General features: G+C 43.7%; 1 protein-coding gene across 2 annotated transcripts in view; it reads left to right on the forward strand.

Moving 5' to 3' along the window:
- The window catches only part of brf1b (BRF1 general transcription factor IIIB subunit b), a 482,080-nt gene that overhangs the window by 311,884 nt on the left and 148,225 nt on the right, over positions 1-21,971 (forward strand). For both annotated transcript variants that reach the window (XM_072568024.1, XM_072568025.1), the window contains 4 exons: positions 836-962; positions 2,954-2,993; positions 3,232-3,324; positions 7,715-8,002. In XM_072568024.1, coding sequence (XP_072424125.1) covers positions 836-962; positions 2,954-2,993; positions 3,232-3,324; positions 7,715-8,002 — 548 coding nt within the window. The remainder of the gene's footprint in view (positions 1-835; positions 963-2,953; positions 2,994-3,231; positions 3,325-7,714; positions 8,003-21,971) is intronic.

Raw genomic sequence — 21,971 nt, forward strand, 5'->3', positions numbered from 1 at the left:
TTTGAAAGATCTTCCCAATTAGTTCCTCTTCCTGTCGCTTTCCCTATCGCACTGCAAATCTTTTCTTTTGTTTCCTCAGTCCGCATTCCTCCCACTCTAAAATGTCAGTCCTGATGTTACTGCATGCTTGAGATGTGAAGCTGCAGTCTGTTGAGAGAACTGTTCCTTCAAGCCTATTCTATTCAGTCTGTATGTGATTATGGTATCATGGGCTCTTGCAGCCTCTCATCACCTGGGTATCTGTTACCACAAGTGTAGTTAGTTCTTTCAGCTTGCCTTGTTAAACAAGCTATAATTAACAGTAATATTGTGGTAGCCTTCAGCTTCCCTTCTCAGTAGGAGGGTGGTGTAACAAATAGTGACACTCCCCCCACTCAAGAGCAGGGTTGGGGGATGGGCTGGAAGGATCAGTTATGCTCCTATTCAGCAGTACATAGAGCAAAAACAACAACTTTGACAGCGTTAACATGGTGGTGCATCCTACAATGTTTCACAGGAGCTGATAGGACTCAGAGTTACATAAGGGGATATTAGGTCAGGTCACCAAAAGTTTGGTTAAAGAGGAATGATTGAAGGAGCCTCTTAAAAGCGGAAAGTAATGCAGAGATGTGCTGGGAGGGTGTTCCAGAGCCTGGAGACTTAGGTAACTGACAGAATAGCCAGAATTGAAAATTAGGGATGACAGGAACTAGAGGAGTTGCAGATGTCTTACAGGGTGTCATATTGTTAACTGTTCACCATTGAGTGGTATGAAGCTATCATAGCTATCTCCACAGGAAGACCTGGATGGATGTTGAAACCTGTTCAGCGACTTTTTTTTAAACTTCTGTTATAGGCTTAATGAATTTGAGGAGACACCAACCAGCCAGTTAACAATCGACGAGTTTATGAAGATTGATTTGGAGGAAGAGTGTGACCCACCTTCATTCACAGCAGGAAAGAGAAAGATTCGGCTGCAACAGGTAATTGTATTATAATTGGGAGAGCAGAGACTAGAGTGGTGCCTTTTGATAAACGATTTTAATTCTTCACTCTTCTCAATTTTCTTTACTCCATTTTTGAAGATTTGACTCTTAAGTTGAGGTATGATTCCTCAGTGACCAGCCCTTCTTAAGTACCTCACCCCAAGTGACCGTTTGATTACAGGGTGACCACAGCTCAGCAGAGACTAGTCAGCACCTTACCTAACATTAGGACCAGAGTTTTCAGCAGATTGCATGAGAAATTTCATCAAAGATCGTCAGGCAGTGTCTTCCAAACCCAGACCACTTCCATCCAGAAGGACAAGTGTAACAGATACATGGAAACACCACCCCCTGCAAGTTCTCCTCCAAGCCGCCGTTCCTTCACTGTCACTGGGTCAAAATCCTGGAATTCCATCCCTCGGGACATTGTGGGTCAACTTACAGCATGCAGACTGGGGGGAAGGTAGCTGAGAAAACAATAGTCAGATGAAGGTGAGGAAGAAGGTGATAGGTCGTCGATGAGGGTGGAGCAGATAGATGGGAATGGTGATGGACAGGTCTGGAGGACGATGCCGTGTTGGAGTCTTGGGACTGGGATAATGTGGGGAGAGGGGAAATGAGGAAACTGGTGAAATCCACATTGATCCCGTGTGGTTGCAGGGTCCCAAAGCGGAATATGGGGCATTCTTCTTCCAGGCATTGGGTGGTAGGGGTTTGGCGATGGAGGAGGCCCAGGACCTGCATGTCCTTGACAGTATGGGAGGGGGAGTTGAAGTGTTCAGCCACAGGGCAGTGGGATTGGTTGGTGCGGTGACCCTCCTCGAATGCTGACTGACCTGCTGTGCTTTTCCAGCACCACACTCTCTCGACTCTGTCCACTGGAACCAGTTTCTCCTTGATTACTCAAGTGTAAGTCCTAAGATTTTGAATGCTTCTATTAAATCTCTCCTTGTCCTTTTCTGTTCAAAAGAGAACAACTCCAGCTTTTCTCTCCATTGATTGGAAGTTCCTTGCCTTGGATGCCTGTTCCAGTCCTGAGCTGAGCAGGTGTAACACCATTCAGACTCCTGCTCCCTCATCAGATCAACTGATTTCAATAAACTATGGCTAGACTGAAACCTTCCTGTCGTTTAGACTCAATATCACATCATGGGTTTGTTCACATGGAGATCTTCTTTTTCTTTTTAAAAGCAAAATATCACAGAAAACAAAAACATAAAAAAAGTGTTCATGCACTCACCCACCTTCTGGATCAATTACAGTGAAGATCTGTAATGGAAAACCATCAAAGATGTTTTTCTGTTGAAAGGGTTTCTATTTTAAAAGTACATTACAGTTTTAAGTTAATGTCTGTATCTGTAGAAGTTATCTTGCCTGCATTGTATTTATCATGAAATCCTTTACCAATTATTTTTACATTGAGTGATGAGCTGTGGTTTCCTCAATGGCATATGGTCCAGATAAAGTTGTCTGCCTTTTTATCGGTGGCTAAACTGAAAACATGACATAGGATTTTTTTTTCAAAATACTGATGGGGAAGTTCTCTGGTTCTCACCACCTCACTTGGCTCCTGCATGGCTTAGCTGGCAGAAAGGTAGTGAAAGAGATTTGCCTTTCATTATTTTAGGATGTCTCAAAGCGCTGCTATAATGTAAGCAGTGTGGGAGCCAATTACATATAAAACAAGCTCCCAAAGATAGCAGTGAGATAAGTGACCTTGTTTCTGGATGTTTGGTGATGTTGAATTTTGCATAAATATTGTTCAGGACCTTGTTAACACATTTCTGCACTTCTTCAAAATAGTGTTGTGAGATCTTTTATCTGAGGGCACGTGGGACCTTGGTCTAATATCTGAAAGAACATACCTTCGAGAGTGTGGCTCTCCCTCTATTGCATTGGAAGTGTCAGCCTTGAATATGTACTCTGGTCTAATAAATCATTTGCAGAAATGACTGAATATGTGTAAATTAATTATTGTTTTATTTCAGCTGGAGCAAGAACTCTCCAAAAAATTGGTGGATTTTGAAGGTAATTGAACAACATTCCCCTTTTCTCTCTCTCTCTCTCTCTCTCTCTCTCTCTCTCTTCCTAAACCCCTCTCCCTCTCTTTCTCTCTTTTTTTAACATGTTCACTTGTCTCTAACCCTGCCTCCCCAAACCTTTCCCAATTTCTGGCAATGAAGAGTTCAATTTCATAGATGGTTATTCATAGGTTAGTTTTCATAGAGTGCATTTTAAAAATAAAACTTCCGTTGATATTTTGCAGGTGAAATCGCAAGTTATCAAGATGAGATTGAGACAGAACTGGAGATCACTCGACCAAGGTATCGAGGAGCTTATGCTAACTATGCTAAAGGAGGTATGTACACGTAACAAATTGCTTTTTTTTTGAGTGGTTGTTGAGGGCTTAATTGTATGCTAATAAAATTTTAATATGCCATGTACCATGAATACAGGCAGTATTCATCACCTCCCTCAAGTGACTATTTTTCATGGACTCTGAAATGTGGAGCTTCATGGCTCGTCCTAGACTGACTTACTCATACTTACTAACAGAAGCAGCCTTCAAGATTAGACCACCAAGACCTGTTACAACACGTCTACCTATCCTGTCCTCATAAGACAGTGTTAGGATGGAAATCCCTGTGATTTGACCTCCAGTGCCTTAAACCTCAGGAAGGGTAAACGATGTTATTGCTCTGAATCAAACTTTTAAATGGCTAACTGCTGTAAATTGACAGATTGGAGTTTCAAGTTGTTTTCCATGAGAGTAGCCTGTATGATTGGGGGCAGATGTTCGCAGGTAAAAGGACGGCTGGAAAATGGGAAGCCTTCAGGAATGAGATAACGAGAATCCAGAGAAAGTATATTCCTGTCAGGGTGAAAGGGAAGGCTGGTAGGTATAGGGAATGCTGGATGACTAAAGAAATTGAGGGTCTGCTTAAGAAAAAGAAGGAAGCATATGTCAAGTATAGACAGGATAGATTGAGTGAATTCTTAGAAGAGTATAAAGGCAGTAGGAGTAAACTTAAGAAGGAAATCAGGAGGGCAAAAAGGTGACATAAGATAGCTTTAGCAAATAGAGTTAAGGAGAATCCAAAGGGTTTTACAAATACATTAAGGACAAAAGGGTAACTAGGGAGAGAATAGGGCCCCTCAAAGATCAGCCATGCAGCCGATGTGTGGAGCTGCAGAAAATGGGGGAGATACTAAATGAGTATTTTGTATCAGTGTTTACCATGGAACAGGATATGACAGATATAGAATGTAGAGAAATAGATGGTGACATCTTGCAAAATGTCCATATTAGAGAAGAGGAAGTGCTGGATGTCTTGAAATGGGTAAAGGTGGATAAATCCCCAGGACCTGATCAGGTGTACCCTAGAACTCTGTGGGAAGCTAGAGAAGTGATTGCTGGGCCTCTTGCTGAGATATTTATATCATCGATAGTCACAGGTGAGATGCCGGAAGACTGACGATTGGCTAACGTGGTGCCACTATTTAAGAAGGGTGGTAAGGACAAGCCAAGGAACTACAGACCAGTGAGCTTGATGTTGGTGGTGGACAAGTTATAGAGTCATAGAGATGTACTGCATGGAAACAGACCCTTCGGTCCAATCCGTCCATGCCGACCAGATATCCCAACCCAATCTAGTCCCAGCTGCCAGCACCCGGCCCATATCCCTCCAAACCCTTCCTATTCATATACCCATCCAAATGCCTCTTAAATGTTGCAATTGTACCAGCCTCCACCACATCCTCTGGCAGCTCGTTCCATACATGTGCCACCCTCTGTGTGGAAAAAGTTGCCCCTTAGGTCTCTTTTATATCTTTCCCCTCTCACTCTAAACTTATGCCGTCTGGTTCTGGACTCCCCGACCCCAGGAAAAAGGCTTTGTCTATTTATCCTATCTATGCCACTCATAATTTTGTGGCCTTATGAGGACAGGTCTTGGTGGTCTAATCTTGAAGGCTGCTTCTGTTAATAAGTATGAGTAAGTCAGTCTAGCACGAGCCACGATGCTCCACATTTCAGAGTCCATGAAAAATAGTCTCTCTATAAGGTCACCCCTCAGCCTCCGACGCTCTAGGGAAAACAGGTTTGCTTTGTTGGAGAGAATCCTGAGGGACAGGATGTACATGTATTTTGAAAGGCAAGGACTGACTAGGGATAGTCAACATGGCTTTGTGTGTGGGAAATCATGTCTCACAAACTTGATTTTGTTTATTGAGGAAGTAACAAAGAGGATTGATGAGGGCAGGGCAGTAGATGTGATCTGCATGGACTTCAGTAAGGTGTTCGACAAGGTTCCCCATGGGAGACTGATTAGCAAGGTTAGATCTCACGGAATGCAGGGAGAACTAACCATTTGGATACAGAACTGGCTCAAAGGTAGAAGACAGAGGGTGGTGGTGGAGGGTTGTTTTTCAGACTGGAGGCCTGTGACCAGTGGAGTGCCACAAGCATCGGTGCTGGGTCCACTACATTTTGTCATTTACATAAATGATTTGGATGTGAGCATAAGAGGTATACAGTTAGTAAGTTTGCAGATGACACCAAAATTGGAGGTGTAGTGGACAGCAAAGAGGGTTACCTCAGATTACAACAGGATCTGGACCAGATGGGCCAATGGAGGAGAAAGTGAGGACTGCAGATGCTGGAGATCAGAGTTGAAAATGTGTTGCTGGAAAAGTGCAGGAGGTCAGGCAGCATCCAAGGAACAGGAGAATCGACATTTCGGACATTTCTATCCTGAAGAAGCGCTGATGCCCGAAATGTCGATTCAGATGGGCCAAGGGGCTGAGGAATGGTAGATGGAGTTTAATTCAGATAAATGCGAGGTGCTGCATTTTGGGAAAGCAAACCTTAGCAGGACTTATACACTTAATGGTAAGGTCCTAGGGAGTGTTGCTGAACAAAGAGACCTTGGAGTGCAGGTTCATAGCTCCTTGAAAGTGGAGTCGCAGGTAGATAGGATAGTGAAGAAGGCGTTTGGTATGCTTTCCTTTATTGGTCAGAGTATTGAGTACAGGAGTTGGGAGGTCATGTTGCGGCTGTACAGGACATTGGTTAGGCCACTGTTGGAATATTGTGTGCAATTCTGGTCTCCTTCCTATTGGAAAGATGTTGTGAAACTTGAAAGGGTTCAGAAACGATTTACAAGGATGTTGCCAGGGTTGGAAGATTTGAGCTATAGATAGAGGCTGAATATGCTGAGGCTGTTTTCCTTGGAGCGTCAGAGGTTCACGGGTGACCTTATAGAAGTTTACAAAATCATGAGGGGCATAGATAGGATAAATAGACAAAGTCTTTTCCCTAGGGTCGGGGAGTCCAGAACTAGAGGGCATAGGTTTAGGGTGATAGGGTAAAGATACAGAAGAGACCTAAGGGGCATCTTTTTCACGCAGAGGGTGGTACGTGTGTGGAATGAGCTACCAGAGGAACTGGTGGAGTTTGGTACAACTGAAACATTTGGATGGGTATATGAATAGGAAGGGTTTGGAGGGATATGGGCCGGGCACTGGCAGGTGGCACTAGGTTGAGTTGGGATATCTGGTTGGCATGGGTTGGACCGAAGGGTCTGTTTCCATGCAGTACATCTCTGACTAATGTGTGTGAATAACCAATAATTTTATCATTGTTTGAAAAAAACGATACTTGCCCTCGATCAATATTCCTCCACACACCATTTCAGAAATACATTTGATTTGTTTTACTATTGTCACATGTATCTAAGTACAGTGAATAAATGTTGTTTTGCGTGCGGTACAGCCAAACCATACCGTGCGAAGTTGAATGATCCACTCTATGGAAGACAGTACAATGGAGGGTATGTAGGTTAGTCGGATATTAGAGTAGGAAAAAAAGGCTGGCATAACACCGAGGGCCGAAGGGCCTATTCTGTGCTGTACTGTTCTATGTTCTATACACACTAGCCAGTAGTCTCATTGTGGGATCTTGAGTTCCATGGTGAAAAGGTCTTTCCTCCCAACTCCTCAACGTCCTGCCCCTTACTTTAAGTCTATGCCTCCTTGTCATTGATCCCTTCGTCAATGGGAAAATTTCTTCCTGTCTGCCTTATCTATGTCCCTCAATTTATATATCTCAATCGTGTTCTCTCTCAATCTCCTCTGTTCCAAGGAAAATAACCCCAATCTGTCCAATCTCTGAAGCTCTCCAGCCTAAGCAACATCCTGGTAAATCTCCTCCACATTCTCTTGAGTGCTATCACATTCCTCCTATAACATGGATTCCCATACTGCACACAATAGCCCAGCTGTGACTATCTGATCTTTTATGCAGTTCCAGCATTACCTCCCTGCTCTTAAACTCTATGCCTGAAGTGTGTCATATGCCTTCTTAACTACTTTATCTGATAATTTAAGGAACCGGTAGATACATGCGCTGAGGTCCCCCCCATCCTAAGTGCTTGGATGGCTGAAGGGCCTGTTCCTGTGTTGTATCGTTCGTTGTTCTTCCCCGGCGTCCTACTGCTGAACATGTATTCATTTGCCTTGTTTGGTGATATATACAATGTATATACAGGTAGGATATATGTACAACAGCAGATAGCCAGGTGTGAGCAACAAACTAATTTAATCAAGGTGTTGATATGAATATAAATCTAAAAAGAGCAGTTAAGCTGTCTCATAAATTAGATTTTGCAAAGGAACTCAGTAGTTCGTGAATCACTGGCTATTTGCAAACTGTTTTCTTTTTGTCTCACGGAAAAAATACTGTGTTCCAGATACTCTGGATGATGGAGCCTCAGTAACCTCCAGTGGATTAGGTGAGGAAGAGGGTGAGGATGAAGAGCTGACAGCGGTTGCAAACCATCTCAACAAGGATTTCTGTGATGACTTCCTCAATGAAGAGCGGCCAAAAGAGAATGATAAAACAGAGGAGGAGAAAGAATCAGAGCCTCCGCCCAAACCCCCGAATATATCCTCTCTGTTAGGCCCCCTCCCTACAGCAGCCAGCCTTGGCCTGAAGGAGTCCATTGAAGAGTGTATAGCAGCTGATGAACCTGAGTCAGGTAAGTGTACTTAACGTTCCTGACTGTGTCTATAATGCAGTAGGAATGTGTTGCCTGCAAATTTGAAACTACATGGTGATTTGGTTGAGAAAATAATGTCGCACACAATTATGAGTCATTCTATCTCTGCACTGTGACTAACTAAGTGAGCTGTGCACCTGAGCTCTCGCACACTGCTGCCAATTCAATAATATTTCAGTTTTCAAGTAATGTAATAAGTTCTTTAAAGTTTAAAACTGAACAACTGACTCGATTGCTGATTCTTCTCGTTCTGAACCTTTGCACACTGGGATGTAATTGCTCCACCATTGTCAGCATGTTGTCAGCTGTGTCATTCCTGAATTCTGCTATTCTCACCCCATCCCCTCTCCTCCCCCAAACTCATTGCCTCCCTTTTCTCCTTTGAGATCTCCCTTAAAAACTCACTTCTTTGACAAGCTTTAACTTGCCTGGTCTATTAGCACCTAAAGTGGCTTGGCATCAGTATTTTTGGATAATGCTGCTGTGAAGTCTCATGGGACATTTTGCTACATTAAAGAAGCTTTATTAAAAATATTGTTAGGAGGGCATTGTTTAAGCCCAAGACTACTAAAAATGATATTGGTGGTCCATTGATTTTCTGAGCAGTTGCCTAACATGCTTGTGCAATGTTCCTTAGTGCTGTATTTCTGCAGCTGTTTACACTACTGGAAATGGAAAAATGCTTCCAATAATATATAACAGAGAGAATTGTTGGGGTTTTTTGTTGACATCTCCAATATATCTTTCTCAGCTTTAATATCTTCTGTAGATCTGTTGGTTACTTATGTTCAAAGGGAAAAGTATTTGAAAATGAAAAACTATTTCTCTGTTGAGCTGAGCGCATAATGCAGTAAGCTTTATGTGCTGGAAGCTACACATTAATAGACAGAACCGTGTTCTTTGCAGACTGAAAGAACAAGCACGACGCTAGTTTTCAACTCCACAGAATAAGCAACAGCCATTCTTTGGTTAATTTCTCAGGGTAATATCTTGACCAATCAATCTATTAGTTTAAAATTTAGGTATTTTCTATTTAACCTGTGCAAAGATCTTAATAAGCATTTCTGGAGCAGGTGGACTTGAACCTGAGTGTCCTGACTCAAAGATAGGGACATTACTATTGTACCATGAGTGACCCATTGGGACAGAGTTCAACCTGTTCAGTGATATCATGATGCACCTTTGGAGCACGTGGGACTTGAACACAGATCTCCAGACTCCATAGGGACGTTACCACTGTGGCACAAGGGCTTGAATGATGAAAATTTGAACAAAACCTAGCAATTAACTGTCAATCATCATTAATTGGTGTATTAATGGAAATGCTTCCACCAATCTGAGTCTGACTTCCAACGAATCAGCATTGTCCTCTCATACAACATGAGTGTTGGGTTTGTCCCTTTAATAGTATCCTCATAAGTGTCCTGATGAGCAAGAGTTAAAAGATTCCATAAAATGTGTTTATTTCTCAACAATGCTCAAGCTGTCCATGACCAAATGATTACTTCTGCTGAGTTGTGTTTGCTTGGTTTTGAGAAGGTGTGTGTATACTTTTTCTGTCTGGTTGTCCACACTGAAGTACGCATACGTATTCATATCGCTCAATATGTGGTATGCAGCAGTAAAGTGAAAGCTGATACATTCAGCTTTAGGTCTGGTGATATTATGGAATTCTGGAGTTTGTTGTATAGGGGGCATGCAGTGGGTCTTGGCAGGCTAATTGACTCTGGAAGCCAGCGCAGTCATTGGTCCCCAAATTCCTACAGCGGACCCAGACATGGTGCTGGTTAATGATCAATGGTACAATCCCAATCTGTTCTGTCCCTATGCCTCCAGTACAGGTGTAAGAGGCTCAGACTGCCTGTAGTTCCACATCTGTTAAATGTTCACTGATGAAACAGATGGATGAAGTGAATTTAAAGTCAGATCTGTTCCCAGTTGCGCACTTCCAGAACATGGTTGTCCACTCTTTGGTCTCCTTAATGAGACTAATGACTCTTAATCACTTGTGACTGTGATTTCTTTTCCCGCATGGAACTTGGTTGAAGAGCTTCAGCTGAAGGTGCATAGGTCTGAACTGAATCAAACAACTTTGGCATTGACATATAAACCTCTGTTTAAAAATATGAAGGTACACATATGATTCTATGATATATAAACAGTCATGAAGGTAGTAAAAGCAATCTTTTAATATTTTTAAGATGTAAGTAGATAGATTCTTGATGAGCAGGGGAGTGCAAGGTTATCTGGGGTGGGCTGAAATCTGGGGCTCTCCGAGCAGTCAGGATTTAATTGAATGGTGGAGCAGGTTCAAAGGGCGGAAAGGCCTGCTCCTCCTCTGGTGTAATCCAGCTGCTGTGCTTCAGACCATCCTGTTCTCTCATGGTTTTCTAAGTGAGGAGGAAAAGCAAAATATGTCACTTAAACTGCTGAATTCAAGAATGCTGAGTAATTCTTGCTCATAACTTCTTAGCGTTAGTTCTTAAGCTCAAAGTATTTTTTTATATAGCCTAAAGGTTTTAGCCCTGGCTCAGTGTTTTATGCACCTCCACTACTGGAGTGAGAAAGTCATGGGTTGTGCATATAATCCAGGCTGACGCACTCAGTGCTGCATGGTAAAGGGACGACTGGAAAATGGGAGACCTTCAGGAATGAGATAACGAGAATCCAGAGAAAGTATATTCCTGTCAGGGTGAAAGGGAAGGCTGGCAGGTAAAAGGAATGCTGGATGATTAAAGAAATTGAGGATTTGGTTCAGAAAAAGAAGGAAGCATATGTCAGGTATAGACAGGATAGATCGAGCGAATCCTTAGAAGAGTATAAAGGCAGTATACTTAAGAGGGAAATCAGGAGGGCAAAACGAGGACATGAGATAGCTTTGGTAAATAGAGTTAAGGAGAATCCAAAGGGTTTTTACAAATATATTAAGGACAAAAGGGTAACTAGAGAGAGAGAGAGAGAGAGAATAGGGCCCCTCAAAGATCAGCAAGGTGGCCTTTGTGTGGAGCCACAGAAGATGGGGGAGTTACTAGACGAGTACTTTGCATCAGTATTTATTGTGGAAAAGGATATGGAAGGTATAGACTGGAGGGAAATAGATGGTGACATCTTGCAAAATGTCCAGATTACAGAGGAGGAAGTGCTGGATGTCTTGAAACGGGTAAAGGTGGATAAATCCCCAGGACCTGATCCTGAAGAAGGGCTGATGCCCGAAACGTCGATTCTCCTGTTCCTTGGATGATGCCTGACCTGCTGCGTTTTTCCAGCAACACATTTTCAGCCCTGATCAGGTGTACCCTAGAACTCTTTGGGAAGCTAGAGAAGTGATTGCTGGGCCTCTTGCTGAGATATTTATATCATCGATAATCACAGGTGAGATGCCGGAAGACTGACGATTGGCTAAAGTGGTGCCCCTGTTTAAGAAGGGTGGTAAGGACAAGCCAAGGAACTACAGACCAGTGAGCTTGATGTTGGTGGTGGACAAGTTGTAGAGTCATAGAGTCATAGAGATGTACTGCATGGAAACAGACCCTTCGGTCCAACCCATCCATGCTGACCAGATATCCCAACCCAATCTAGTCCCACCACCTCCCAGCACCCGGCCCATATCCTTCCAAACCTTTCCTATTCATATACCCATCCAAATGCCTCTTAAATGTTGCAATTGTACCAGCCTCCACATCCTCTGGCAGCTCGTTCCAGACACGTACCACCCTCTGTGTGATCTGAAAGATGTTGTGAAACTTGAAAGGGTTCAGAAAAGATTTACAAGGATGTTGCCAGGGTTGGAGGATTTGAGCTATAGGGAGAGGCTGAACAGGCTGGGGCTGTTTTCCCTGGACCATTGGAGGCTGAGGGGTGACCTTATAGAAGTTTTTAAAAATTGTGAGTGGCATGGATACGGTAAATAAACAAGGTCTTTTCCCTGGGGTGGGGTAGGCCAGAACTAGAGGGCATAGGTTTAGGGTGAGAGGGGAAGGATATAAAAGGGGCCTAAGGGGCAACTTTTTCACGCAGAGGGTGGTACGTGTATGGAATGAGCTGCCAGAGGATGTGGTGGAGGCTGGTACAATTGCAACATTTTAAAGGCATCTGAATGGGTATATGAATAGGAAGGGTTTGGAGGGATATGGGCCGGGTGAATGAGTGTATGAATGAGTGCTGTGCTGTCAGAAATCTGTCTTTCAGATGAGGTGTTAAACCATGGTCCAAATGTTTGTGAATGTCCCCATAGTCACTAATTCAAAAAGAGGCAAATTCTCAGGCTGTCCTGACCAATATTTATTCCTTGTAAAGACTACTTCTATTTATTTTTAGAAGGTGAACTAAAATGGGCAAAGATGCTTTAAACCATGGAAATTGTAAAAAGAGGTTTTAAAAACTAATTACTGGAGCATATTGAAAATTGTATATCCGATGATGCCTTATCAGAGTAGTGAAGAAGTCTCGACAAACTGTTAGTGTTCAGGACAATTGCGCCAGTCTTTTGATTGATGTTTTACTCAGCAGCAGTTGTTGTGGACTCGGGAGAACTCAGCATGGTAACTGCCTCTTGACCTGGTAGGTGTCTACAGCTTTGTATGTAGGTGCTCAGTGGTTAGCACTGCTGCCTCACAGTGCCAGGAACCTGCGTTCGATTCCAGCCTCGGGTGACTATATGTGTAGAGTTTGCACATTCTCCCGTGTCTGTGTGGGTTTCCTTCGGATGCTCTGGGTTCCCCTCTCAATCCAAAGATGTGCAGGTTAGGTGGATTGGCCATGGGAAATTGCCCACAGTGTTAGGTGTATTAGTCAGAGGGAAATGGGTCTGGGTGGGTTACTCTTCAGAGGGTCGGTGTGGACTGGTTGGGCCAAATGGCCTGTTTCCACACTGTTGGAAATCCAATCCATTCCATATGACTGCAGGAATATCCAGCCTGCAAAGTGAAAGCATCTCTCTCGCTCTCGCTCTCTCGCTCTCTCGCTCTCTCTCGCTCTCTCTCTCTCTCTCTCTCTCTCGCTCTCCGTCTCTCTTCCCCTCTCGCTCTTGCTCTCTCTCGCTCTCTCTCTCTCTCTCTCTCTCTACCCCCCTCTCCGTGCTGTGTGGAGAAGTAAAAGCAAATTCCCAGAAGCTAGTGACTTTTCCTCACCTTGCCTCTGTAAGCTGCTCTCTATGCAAATACCATGTTGAAAGCCAAAAGGGAAAACCCACCTTCGGAGGCTGTGAAAAGCTGAATTTTCAGCCAGTGAATGCGAGACTGAGAATTGGTATATCCACAGTCTGATGTCCTCAGCAAAAATTGAAAGGAACCGAAAGATAAAAGCTGATGGACATCTGCAGTTCAAACTGCTGCTATCAAACTCTATTTCTCTGATTTTCTTTTTCGGTCCACCCATAATATTTATTTCTTTACTATATTTGTATTAGTAAATATGTGTGAATGGGAATTTTTAAAAGGAGTGGTGGAGGAGGAGGAATGGACCCGTTGGCCTCCTGAGCTTAGAACATAGAACATAGAACATAGAACATAGAACAATACAGCACAGAACAGGCCCTTCGGCCCACGATGTTGTGCCGAACTTCTATCCTAGATTAAGCACCCATCCATGTACCTATCCAAATGCCGCTTAAAGGTCGCCAATGAATCTGACTCTACCACTCCCTCGGGCAGCGCATTCCATGCCCCCACCACTCTCTGGGTAAAGAACCCACCCCTGACATCTCCCCTATACCTTCCACCCTTCACCTTAAATTTATGTCCCCTTGTAACACTCTGTTGTACCCGGGGAAAAAGTTTCTGACTGTCTACTCTATCTATTCCGCTGATCATCTTATAAACCTCTATCAAGTCACCCCTCATCCTTCGCCGTTCCAACGAGAAAAGGCCGAGAACTCTCAACCTATCCTCGTACGACCTACTCTCCATTCCAGGCAACATCCTGGTAAATCTTCTCTGCACCCTCTCCAAAGCTTCCACATCTTTCCTAAAGTGAGGCGACCAGAACTGCACACAGTACTCCAAATGTGGCCTAACCAAAGTCCTGTACAGCTGCAACATCACCTCACGACTCTTGAATTCAATCCCTCTGCTAATGAACGATAATACTCCATAGGCCTTCTTACAAACTCTATCCACCTGAGTGGCAACCTTCAAAGATCTATGTACATAGACCCCAAGATCCCTCTGTTCCTCCACCTGACCAAGAACCCTACCATTAACCCTGTATTCCGCATTCTTATTTGTTCTTCCAAAATGGACAACCTCACACTTGGCAGGGTTGAACTCCATCTGCCACTCCTCAGCCCAGCTCTGCATCCTATCTAAGTCCCTCTGCAGCCGACAACAGCCCTCCTCACTGTCCACAACTCCACCTATCTTTGTATCATCTGCAAATTTACTGACCCACCCTTCGACTCCCTCCTCTAAGTCATTAATAAAAATTACAAACAGCAGAGGACCCAGAACTGATCCCTGCGGAACTCCACTTGTAACTGGACTCCATGCTGAATATTTACCATCTACCACCACTCTCTGACTTCGACCGGTTAGCCAGTTTTCTATCCAATTGGCCAAATTTCCCTCTATCCCATGCCTCCTGACTTTCCGCATAAGCCTACCATGGGGAACCTTATCAAATGCCTTACTAAAATCCATGTACACTACATCCACTGCTCTACCCTCATCCACATGCTTGGTCACCTCCTCGAAGAATTCAATAAGACTTGTAAGGCAAGACCTACCCTTCACAAATCCGTGCTGGCTGTCCCTAATCAAGCAGTGTCTTTCCAGATACTCGTAAATCCTATCCCTCAGTACCCTTTCCATTACATTGCCTGCCACAAAGCTTGTTCTGCCATTCAGTAACTTCATGCCAAATATCCACAACTCTGAGCAAAAAAGGAAAGCTTCATTATAATCCTAAATGATTGATCCTTTATTGTGAGACAGTGACCCTATGTTCTCGATTCCAAGGGAAACGTGTGTGTTTACCCTGTCAAGTCCCTTCACAATCTTCATGTTTCCACACTTGGCTTTGATTCTGTAACCCTTGTACCTTTGTTCAATAGAACGTATCATTCTCAATTGGCTACTATACACAGCCAGAAGTTGGTACTGAGCTAGGCAGATGAGGACAGTCCTGGGTTTGAGCTCTGAACTTGTCTGGTTAAATTACCTACTTTCTGCCTTGGTTTAAAAACAGTTTGATTACGAAACACAGTTATTTTGTTGTTACGAGAGAAATCTAGTCTGCATATTGTTTTAATCTGAATTAGACTGTAGGGTAGTAATAGGCTGTTCTGCAATTTAGTACACTATTCAAATTTATGATGAGGCGGGGAATAGTGTGGCTTGATTTAAAGTGCGCTATCCCCAATGAGTCACGAAATCCTCAACCAATTTTTAAAATTTACTTTGTGGAAGTGTGCTTTGCACAGATTGATTGCAGCTTTTGCCACATTATAGCAATGCATGCATTTTGAAGTACTTCTTTGTCTGTAGAGTACATTGTCAAAGAGTGCATTGGGAGACCTTGAAAGACAGTGCGTTAGATGAATGCAAATTAGTTGCTAAAGCTTTCTTGTCTGCTATCTGTAGACCGTTAAACTTTACTGACAAAGTCCTGGGTAGTTGAAATGCTTTGAGTTTGGTTGCAAGTGATGTACAGAGACCAGTGACATCCGAATGGACAGAGCTGCAAGGCCAGTCACTGTGCAAATGATATTGCCAGTGTTGAACCAACGCTGTCTCCCAGAAAGTGAAGCTCCCAGAAATATTCTGCAATGAAGATGGTTAGGTATTTACCCAACTAAAAGTCCCCATGTCGGCATCCTTCCTCAACCCTCCCTCTGTTCACCAGCTTTGCAATAATACTTTCAAGGTCAGTTGGATGATGAGAGACAGGCTTTATTATATTGCTGGAAAACGTTGTGCAATGACAGCTCCAATTGTTGGTTCTGAAAGGCTGGATGGAAGAAAGCTGGAGAAAAAAAGAGGATTTCTGCTGATCCTGCCAGTTTGTGATTTTTGAGAAGATTTGTTACTCAGGTTGAGGTTCAGGTTGGAAGGTTGCTCACTGAGCTGGATGGTTTGTTTTCAGATGTTTCATCACTATGCTAGGTAACATTATCAGTGAGCCTCCGACGAAACTTCACTAGCATGGTGCCAAAACATCTGAAAACAAACCTGCCAGCTCAGCGAGCACGCTTACAACCTGAATCCTGCCAGTTCCTGAGGAGTGTGCAACATTCCTGTTTGAATTAACGCTTCCATTTCTGCCGACCCATTTCTGTGGGCTAGTTATCGGTCTGCTTTCAGGCTTCCCTGGTTTTGTTGGGGAACAGCTGAAGTAGCAGCTTCTGTGTGGCGATAACCCTGCTCCATTTCGCTTTTAATCCTCTCGTTAAATGCTTACTGATGGCAGCTCCTCCTCACAGGAAAGGAAGAATGTGGGATCAGAAGGAGGTCATTCAGCCCATCAAGCCTGTTCTGCTTCTCAAGATTTTGATTGATCTTTAACTTAACTCTAAGCTGTATGAAAACATAAGAAATAGGAGCAGGAATGGACCCCTTGGCCCCCTGAGCTTGTACTGCCATTCAGTACTTCTTGCCAAAGATTCACAACTCTGAGCGAAAAAGAAGCTTTAAATGATCATTCCTTTATTGTAAGACAGTGACCCTATGTTCTTGATTCCAAGGGAAACGTGTATGTTTACCCTGTCAAGTCCCTTCACAATCTTAATGTTTCCACACTTGGCTTTGATTCTGTAACCCTTATACCTTTGTTGTCATTCTCAACTGGCTACCCCACTGGCTTGATGTCGACACACAGCCAGAAGTTGGGCTGGGCTAGGCAGATGAGGACAGTCCTGGGTTTGAGCCCTGAACTTGTCTGGTTAAATGACCTTAGCAAAGCAGCAATTGAGATGCAAAATCAGAAATTGCTGGAAAAACCCAGCAGGTCAAGCAACATCCATGGAAAGAAAGCAGAGTTAACATTTCAGATCCAGTGACCAGTGTAAGGTGCATGGGGATTAATATTAAGTTGGGCTATCGGTTGCAGCTTGTCTGTGATGCTCACCAGGATTGAATGTCCAGCTGGCACAGGTTGCTTACGTACACCGAGATAAAGGACATTTTAATGAGGTGCTGCTGGGTTGCTTGTGTTCATGGAGGCCTGCCCCAGTGAGAGCCCACATTTCCAGGGAAGGAAATAGAAAGAGTAGGTGGCTCTATAGACGGTGCGGAAAATCATTCTCACTTCTGTTGACACCTGCACTTGGATGAAGTGAGTTCCTGTGGCTGTAGGGTGTGAACTATATTGTGTCCATTCAGTAAAATGCCACAGATTTGATTCTTCATTAGGCTGTTGATGAGTTGTGACTGTTCTGCAAGAGAGAAAACTGTTCGTTCTGTAACTGGGAGGTCTAGATCAGAGTGGTGCTGGAAAAGCACAGCAGGTCAGGCAGCATCCGAGGAGCAGGAAAATCAATGTTTCAGGCAAAAGCCCTGATGATTCCTGATGAAGGGCTTTTGCCTGAAACGTCTATTTTCCTGCTCCTCGGATGCTGCCTGACCTGCTGTGCTTTTCCAGCACCATTCTAATCTAGACTCTGGTCTCCAGCATCTGCAGTTTTCATTTTTGCCTAACTGGAGGAGGTGTATTGCTATAATTTGTGTCCTGTCAGCATCTGTGGCTGTTAGTGTTTGTAAACTGCTCTACAGTTGGCATCTCTCTCAGAGCACCATCCATTTCAACAGTGGAATAGGGACGTAAATACTGTTAGACCTGAGGAGTGTGGTCGTTTTGGGTTCCTATCAACCTCACTAGATTCCTTAATGCTGCTGCCTTTTCTATGCCCCCCTCCATCAACTTCTTTTTTCCCCAATTTTATCCCTTTCCCCTGTTCTGAGCAGCAATAACTTATGGTGAACTATCACTCAGTGCGATAAAATATCTCATGGCACTTTGCAGAATGTGACCACTGTGCCACATAAGGAGATGTTTGGTCAGAGAAGTAAAGTTTTAAAGAATGTCTTCAAGGAGCGAGAGAGAGAGCGAAATGAAGCAACCTATGCAGAAAATTCCAGAGCCTGGGGTTCAGGAGGTCAAAACCATAGCCACCAGTGCTGGGATGATGTGCAAAAGGTCTGACATTCAAGGCAAGGAATACCGAAAGGGTGCAGCTATTTCTTTCATTCATAGAATGTGGGCATCTGACTGGGCAGCATTTATTCCACATCCCTAATTGCTCAGAGGACTGTTAAGAGTCAAACACATTGCTGTAGGTCTGTAGTCCAGTTTAGGCCAAACCAGGTAAAGACAGCAGATTTCATTCCCCGAAGGATTTTATTGAACCAAATGGAGTTTTTACAACACTTGACAGTGGTTAGATGGTCATCCTTATATTAATGTTTTATTCCAGATTTTTATGGAATTCAATATCTGCTGTGGGATTCAAACCCATGTCCCCAGAATATTAACATTGGCTCTTTCCTCGTAGCCCAGTGACAGTCCCCATGAGGAGAAGCAGTGACATAGTGTTTGATGCAAAGCTATGGAGAAATATGAATAAGTGTAATTGAACTTTTCTAGATAGTGATGTCTCTGAACTGGTTGCTCTCATACAACAAGCTTGATGATGAATTTTAGCAGGTGCTTTTGACCGTCTTGGGAATCAAAGTTGAGTTAGATTCTATTGTTATGCACTGCATGGTTTCACTGGGGCTTAATTGTCTTCGTGTATTGGCCATTTGCATGTTTTCAATAGGATTTTGCTGCAGGAATTGAGACTTTTTCCCTCTTCCCCATCATTAATTTGGTGACTCTGAGGCTATTAACAACTCTGGTATGGCCTGATCTATTGAGTGCATAAGCCCACGGCACTGTCAGGAGAAGTGCAGAACTTCATTTAATTATCTTTTGACCCCATTTAGACTATTCGCTGCCCTGATAATTTATTCACAAATCAGATTACCCTTTGGGTGACTTCTAGTTTGCTCCTGACTTCTTGATTTTTAATTTGTTCCCTTGGCATTTGTTCCTTTACCAAGGTTAGTGTTTTTCATATAGTAGTGATTCCTCTACCACTGTTAACTTTACATGTTATATCTGTTTGGTAGTGTGCTGATCAGTAGATGTGCCACACAAGACTGGTGCCTGCCATGTATTTATAACCTACCTGTTTCTGCACATTGTTAATCAGAGAATAGATTATAATATCAATTATAATATCAATTGTTTAGGTTCTGGACGTCTTGAGTGTGGATATCTATTATAGCTTTCTGTGTGTGAGTATTGAACTATGGACAGCCATTGTGTGCATCCAGCTGCAGAATTCCTGTCAGCGGACATGCAACTGTAAAGGTGTGAGTCGGTGTTCAACCACAGGCATTGGAGGGTGGCACAGTGGCTCAATGGTTAGCACTGCTGCCTGACAGCACTAGGACCCGGGTTCGATTCCCACCTTGGGCAACTGTCTGTGTGGAGTTTGCACATTCTCCCCGTGTCTGTGTGGAGTTTGCACATTCTCCCCGTGTCTGTGTGGGTTTCCTCCCATAATTCAAAGACGTGCAGGTCAGGTTAAATTGCCCATAGTGTTAGGCGCTTAGTCAGGGGTAAATACAGGGTAGGGGAATGGGTCTGGGTGGGTTACTGTTCAGAGGGTCAGTGTGGACTTGTTGGGCCAAAGGGCCTGTTTCCATACTGTAGGGAATCTAAACTAATCTAATCCAACTGAGATTTGGTTCCTCCTTATTTCTGAATCCTCCTTTTGTCTAGAAACTGTCCAAGATTGCTGAACTGCTCTCGCCTCTTAAGCATCCTGCATTTTAAATATTCTGCTGTGTAGAATAATAGTAGGGAAGGGAGTGTGTAACGTTACAAAGATAGATTAAGTGAAAGAGCAAAAGTGTAGAAATGGATTTCGGTTTTGGCAAATGTACAAGTTGGACAAAAATGAATAGACCTGGGTAATTTTTACATGAAATCCAGAAATAATAGAGAACTGAAGAAATTTGGGAGTGGAGTCCAGGTTTGTAGTATTAAAATATTTTGAACAGAAATAAAAAATAATCAATAAGGAAATAGATTGCTGGCAGATGTATCTCTAAGACTAAAACACAAAGTGATAGAAGTCACGCTGTAGACGTACATACCCCTGGTTAGACTACGTCTGGATTAATAGCATTCAGTTCTGGTCACTGCACCTAAGAAAGGATGTATTCAATTAGCGGCAAGTGCGGGGTACATTTACCAGAATAATATCTGGAGTCAGAAACTAATATTGTATTCACAGAATTGAGAAGGTTAAGGGGCACTTTTAGTTTCAAGATATTAAAGGGTTGACACCGAGAGAAACCATTTCTGCTGATTGGTGTTTCTAGGATAGTGAGGTAGAGTCTAAACTTTAGAGCCAGACCTTTCAGAAGTGAAATTAAGTTACACTTTTCATTCAAGTGGCAATTAATGCCAGATCGTTTGTCAAACCCAAAACTGTGATTGATAGGTTTTTAAGTAAACAGAGGAGAAGTGGGGATATGGAATTAGGTCACAGATCAGCAATAATAAGCATTTAATGAACAAGCCCAAGGGGCTATAAACCTCCTCATGTTCTTATATTCCTTTCTCAATTCTGTCCTTACCTAGGTACTCCTTAAATATATTTATGCCATTTGCGTCAATAATTCCTCGAGCTAATGAGTGTATCAGAGAGTGATGAGAATGTACATCACTGCATCTATTTGTGGTTGAACTCTGTACCATTGAATCCATCTTCTCTACATCAGCCCAAAGCAAAGCGTCAGGTTTCTTTGGGGGTGGGGTTGCCTCTGGAGAAAGCTCTGCATGTTGCTTTCCTCCTCTATTTTACTTAATCTTTATATTAGAAAGCATGTAATCAGGAATCTTTGCATGGTCAGGAAGGAGGGATTGATTCTTGGAGTGAGACACAGCCCGAGGTAATTGGGGGAGGTTGGAGGTAATGTGGGAAGTCAGGGCAGAGAGGAGGAGGTGTTTTACATTGTGACTCATAGTTTGTCAGGTTTTATTAAAACAGGGCTGAAAATGGGGTAAAAACAATGACTGCAGATGCTGGAATCCAGATTCTGGATTAGTGGTGCTGGAAGAGCACAGCAGTTCAGGCAGCATCCAAGGAGCTTCGAAATCGACGTTTCGGGCAAAAGCCCTTCATCAGGAGTAAAGACAGTGAGCCTGAAGCATGGAGAGATAAGCTAGAGGAGGGTGGGGGTGGGGAGAAAGTAGCATAGAGTACAATGGGTGAGTGGGGGAGGGGTTGAAGGTGATAGGTCAGGGAGGAGAGGGTGGAGTGGATAGGTGGAAAAGGAGATAGGCAGGTAGGACAAGTCCGGGCAAGTCATGGGGACAGTGCTGAGCTAGAAGTTTGGAACGAGGGTGAGGTGGGGGAAGGGGAAATGAGGAAATTGTTGAAGTCCACATTGATGCCCTGGGGTTGAAGTGTTCCGAGGCGGAAGATGAGGCGTTCTTCCTCCAGGCGTCAGGTGGTGAGGGAGCGGCGGTGAAGGAGGCCCAGGACCTCCATGTCCTCGGCCGAGTGGGAGGGGGAGTTGAAATGTTGGGCCACGGGGCGGTGTGGTTGATTGGTGCGGGTGTCCCGGAGATGTTCCCTAAAGTGCTCTGCTAGGAGGCGCCCAGTCTCCCCAATGTAGAGGAGACCGCATCGGGAGCAACGGATACAATAAATGATATTAGTGGATGTGCAAGTAAAACTTTGATGGATGTGGAAGGCTCCTTTAGGGCCTTGGATAGAGGTGAGGGAGGAGGTGTGGGCGCAGGTTTTACAGTTCCTGCAGTGGCAGGGAAAAGTGGCAGGATTGGAGGGTGGGTTGTAGGGGGTGGCGTGCACCTGACCAGATAGTCATGGAGGGACCGGTCTTTGCGGAACGCGGAAAGGGGTGGGGAGGGAAATATATTCCTGGTGGTCGGGTCT

This window comes from Chiloscyllium punctatum, chromosome 4, assembly GCF_047496795.1.
Source record: "Chiloscyllium punctatum isolate Juve2018m chromosome 4, sChiPun1.3, whole genome shotgun sequence".
NCBI classification, from domain to species: Eukaryota; Metazoa; Chordata; class Chondrichthyes; order Orectolobiformes; family Hemiscylliidae; genus Chiloscyllium; species Chiloscyllium punctatum.